Below are 4,751 nucleotides of genomic sequence, written 5' to 3' on the forward strand. Positions count from 1 at the left end.
TTAATAAAAGGAAGAAATAAAATGACAAGGGGGATGTTTTTCAAGATTGAAGGTTACAAACAGAGGAAAGAAATATAAACCCCAGATAAAAATCAAATGTAAAAACCATCTAAAAGATAGATTCACATTTCTTAAAACAGATTCCTCTTGGATTGGCAATGCATTAAATATTTCATGGATAGAGAGCCAATGGAACAGAGAAAAAGATATAGCTCTATTTTTATCAGTGAGTAATTTGACTCAGAAGTTATTTATATTTACAGCTTTAAATATCAGGTATTTGGTTGTAAGACCAAAGCAGTTAGATCCCATGTATCAGAAGGTATATATATTAAAAAAAAAAAAACAACTGCCAAAGCAGATATGTTGAAAGTAGAAAAGAATAATTTAATGCCTCCTAGTTGGATATGAGGGGTTTCCCAGGTGGCTCAGTGGTAAAGAATCCGTCTGCCAATGCAGAAGATGAGGGTTTGATCCCTGGATCAGGAAGATCCCCTGGAGAAGAAAATGGCAACTCATTCATATTCTTGCCTAGAAAATCCCATATACTGAGGAGCCTGGTGGGCTACAGTCCACTGGGTTGCAAAAAAGTTGGAGAAGACTCAGTGACTAACCAACAAAATTAAATAATTGATTTCTACATTGTGATTATAAAAGTTGCCTGTCCCTTTTCCATTTACTTATTAAAAACTTTTCTTCTCAGTAAGTGTTTTACTGCTTCCTTCACATCCTTGTTCCTGAGACTGTAGATTAAAGGATTAATCATAGGAGTCATCACGCCATAGAACACAGATACAAGTTTGTCAGTAGCATCCATGTCATCTGAATTAAATGTCTCTTTAGACTTGGGCTTCATGTACATGAAGAGAATGGTTCCGTAGAATATTATCACCACAGTCAAGTGGGCTGAGCAGGTAGAGAAGACTTTGCTTCTCCCCTCAGAAGAGTGAATTCTGAGGATGCTGATAATAATTAATGTGTAAGAGATAATGATTAACAATAACGGTGTCATTATGAATAAGGTTGTGGCCACAAGCATGATGAACTCGTTACCTGAGATATCAGCACAGGCCAATTTCATGACAGCCAGAATTTCACAGGTGAAATGATTGATGACATTATTCCTGCAGAAGGGCAATTGTACTACACACCCAGTTTGTACTGCAGAGTTGACAACTCCTATGATCCAGGAGCCAGCTGCCATGGGCACATAGGAACCCTTGCTCATGATGACAGAATATCTCAGAGGGTTGCAAATAGCCACATACCGGTCAAAGGCCATCATGCCCAGGAGCACACACTCTGTTGTCCCCATGGCCAAGCCAAGGAACATCTGCACAGCACAGCCAGAGAAGGAGATGGTCTTTTTTTCTGAAAGGAAGCTCACCAGCACGGGGGGAATGGAGACAGTGGTGTAGCAGATGTCCAGGAAGGAGAGGTTCCCCAGGAAGAAGTACATAGGGGTGTGAAGGTGGGAGTCTAAGATGCTAATGAGAATAAGGGTACCATTCCCCAGAAGGATGACCACATACATTATTAAGACTAGCACAAAAAAGAGTAGCTCAAGCCTTGGATAACCAGAAAGCCCCTTCAGAAAAAATTCCAACAGAATGGTTTGGTTTTCCCATTCCATTGTATGGTTTCTTTTTCACCTGTAATACATTAGAATATGTTAAGATAAAATATGTATTCTACTATGATTATATTCTACTATGTACCAATGTAGAAGTAGCATATACTCATAGGAAGAGAAGAAAATATAAAAAGGAATAGACCAAAGAAAGAAGAAAAGAAATAAAGTGGGCCAAATAGAATAGAGAGGGGGAAGAAAAGAGAAACGAATGTATTTCAAGCTACAAGCAATATGCCATGTAATTTATTGAATCTCATCAAGGTTCTGGGAGAGAGGTATCATCATCCACATTTTACAATAAATAAATCAAAGCAAAAATATTAAGTAAACTTAATTAAAGGTAAATTTAAAGCAGAGGTAAGATTCAAACCCAAGTCTTCCTTGCTGAAGCCTGAGCTTTTGGTCATGTTTGTTACCACAACTAGAGTTTAAAATAAATTTGAGTATTGCATTATGTGTAATTGAAAAATGAACTATTTTTATTGGCTACAAACCACCACTTAAGAAGGAAAGGGCAACTCACTCCAATGTTCTTGCCTGTAAAATCGCATGGACAGAAGAGCCTGGTGGGCTACAGTCCATGGAGTCACAAAGAGTTGGACATAACTTAGTGACTAAACAACAACAAAGCCCCACACAATAGATTAATGATCTTGTCACTTTTCCATGTTACACTGCTATGCTTATTATCTGACTTGTCCATTAGCATGAAAAATTCATTAAGCCAGGGACTTTGTCTTGTTTACTTCTATAATACCAGTATCTACAATATAACAGACACAGAGATAAGAGGTTCAGAAATATTTGTTGAATAAGTGAATACAGTCAAGGACCAAATGACTACTAATTATTTTATTTGTGCATTACCTAATTTAGTCTGAGAAGCAACCCTATTATGCAATTATTTCTATTATTAGCATCGTCATTTTCATTATAAAAAAGGAAGAAAATAAGTAATTTGCTTAATGTCAAGGTCAAGGTCATAGCTAAATAAGTGGTTGAGCCAGAACTTGAATCCAAGCCATATGGCTGTGGAGTTCAAACTTAATTGTTCATTTTGCAGAGAACTTGACTCACAGTCTAGAATATCGTGTAATCTAATAGACAACACTAATATTTCAAAAGAAATATCAGACCAAAATAGGTTTAATATGGTGACTTGAGAGCACTTTAATTCTTTATATTTTGAAGGGAAATTATTCATTTCTGTGACAAAAATATATCTATTAGTGTATAATTCTTCATAATTCGTGTATAACTCTTCATAATTCTGTAGTCTCCCCTTATGAGTAGTTCTACCTACTTTTTCACTGCTATTTTAATTGATTTCTCTTTTCATGAGTTTCACAAGAGGTTTTCCCATATTACAAGTTTTCTCCAAAAAAAAATTTTAATGCTTTTGGAGAGATTTGTCCTTTCCATTTTGTTTCATTAATGTAGGTTTTTGTGTTCGTAAATTTCTTTAGGCTTATTTGGCATTTTATAACTGCATGAAATAAGAAAAACTATTTCTTAATATTTTATCTTTATCCTCTTCCTAGCTCTGAGTCATTTAAAACACTTTGTTTTACTATAGACTGAGATTTTGCTATGAAATGTTCTTGTTACTGGTTTCCAGATAATTTTTTTCTCCTTCTGTCTTTAATCCAAATATTATCTAGATATGTATACCTAGTGATCAGATATTTTTATTCCATTTTATTATATCTAATTCATTTTTTTATGATAAAAAATGTAACCTGTAATTCTAAAGTTATATATTTTTGGTTCTATTTACCTGATCCATGTTGTAAATGTCAACAAAAAATATGAATTCTCTTTGGGTGAGATATATTATTTATATATGGCAATGGCAACCCACTCCAGTACTCTTGCCTGGAAAATCCCTTGGATGGAGGAGCCTGGTAGGCTGCAGTCCATGGGGTCGCTAAGAGTTGGACATGACTGAGCGACTTCACTTTCACTTTTCACTTTCATGCATTGGAGAAGGAAATGGCAACCCACTCCAGTGTTCCTGCCTGGAGAATCCCAGGGACAGGGGAGCCTGGGGGGCTGCCGTCTATGGGGTCGCACAGAGTCGGACACGACTGAAGTGACTTAGCAGCAGCAGCATACACACATATAACAATACATGTATACACATAATCAGGTTTATTAAATGCCCTATTCAAATCCTTGAGATTATTTTCTGTTATCTATATTTAATTAACTCTATATAATGATGGTTGGATGATATCACTGACTTGATGGACATGAGTTTGAGCAAGCTCTGGGAGTTGGTGATGGATAGGAAATCCAGGCGTGCTGCAGTCCATTGGGTTGCAAAGAGTCAGACACAACTTAGTTACTGAACTGAACTGAACTGAATCAAGTTCTACTTGTATATCTGGAATTATTTTTATATGCTTAGTTCTGTGTTGTTTAGTGTATACCTATTTATGGCTGATAAAATTCTTCATACGTTGTGAATGTTACAATTAATTTTTATCACATTTTGTACTTTTAATTTAAATTCCACTTTTATGTTATTGATATCCAGGCAAGAATACTGGAGTGGGTTGCTATTTCCTTCTCCAGGGGATCTTTCTGGCCCAGGGATTGAACCAGCATCACTTACATCTCCTGTGCTTTGTAGGCAGGATCCTTACTACCAGTGCCACCTGGGAAGCCCAACTTTAGCTCTCTTTGTTGTGTGTACTCAGTCGTGGCCAGTCCTTTGCGACCCTATGCACTGTAGAACACCAGGCTCCTCTGTCCAGGGGGTTTTCTAGGCAAGAATACGGGAGTGGGTTGCCATTTCCTACTCCAGGGGATCTTCCTGACCCAGGGAAGTACAAAATGTGATAAAAATAGGTCAATTAATTGTAACATTCACAATTTATGAAGAAGGTTATCAGCCATAAACAGGTGTACACTAAACAACACAGAAACTAAGGATATAAAAATAATCCTAGATACACAAGTAAAACTTGATTATAAATATTTATATAGAACTGATTAAATATAGCTAGCAGAAAAATTATCTCAAAGACTTGAAAGCGCATCCAATAAATGCCCTGATTATGTGTATACATGTATTATGTGTATATATATAAATCATAATATCTCCCCCAAAGAG

General features: G+C 36.3%; 1 protein-coding gene across 1 annotated transcript; it reads right to left on the reverse strand.

Annotated features, from left to right (window-relative positions):
• Window positions 1–676: 676 nt before the first annotated feature.
• LOC147367702 (olfactory receptor 13C2) lies at window positions 677–1,633 on the reverse strand. Its single transcript, XM_086414168.1, has one exon. The coding sequence runs from the start codon at window positions 1,631–1,633 to the stop codon at window positions 677–679; it is 957 nt and encodes a 318-aa protein (XP_086270294.1).
• Window positions 1,634–4,751: the final 3,118 nt, after the last annotated feature.

Source organism: Bos grunniens, chromosome 8, assembly GCF_055505025.1.
Source record: "Bos grunniens cultivar Pamir isolate PY7600 chromosome 8, Bosgru_T2T1.0, whole genome shotgun sequence".
Taxonomy (NCBI): domain Eukaryota; kingdom Metazoa; phylum Chordata; class Mammalia; order Artiodactyla; family Bovidae; genus Bos; species Bos grunniens.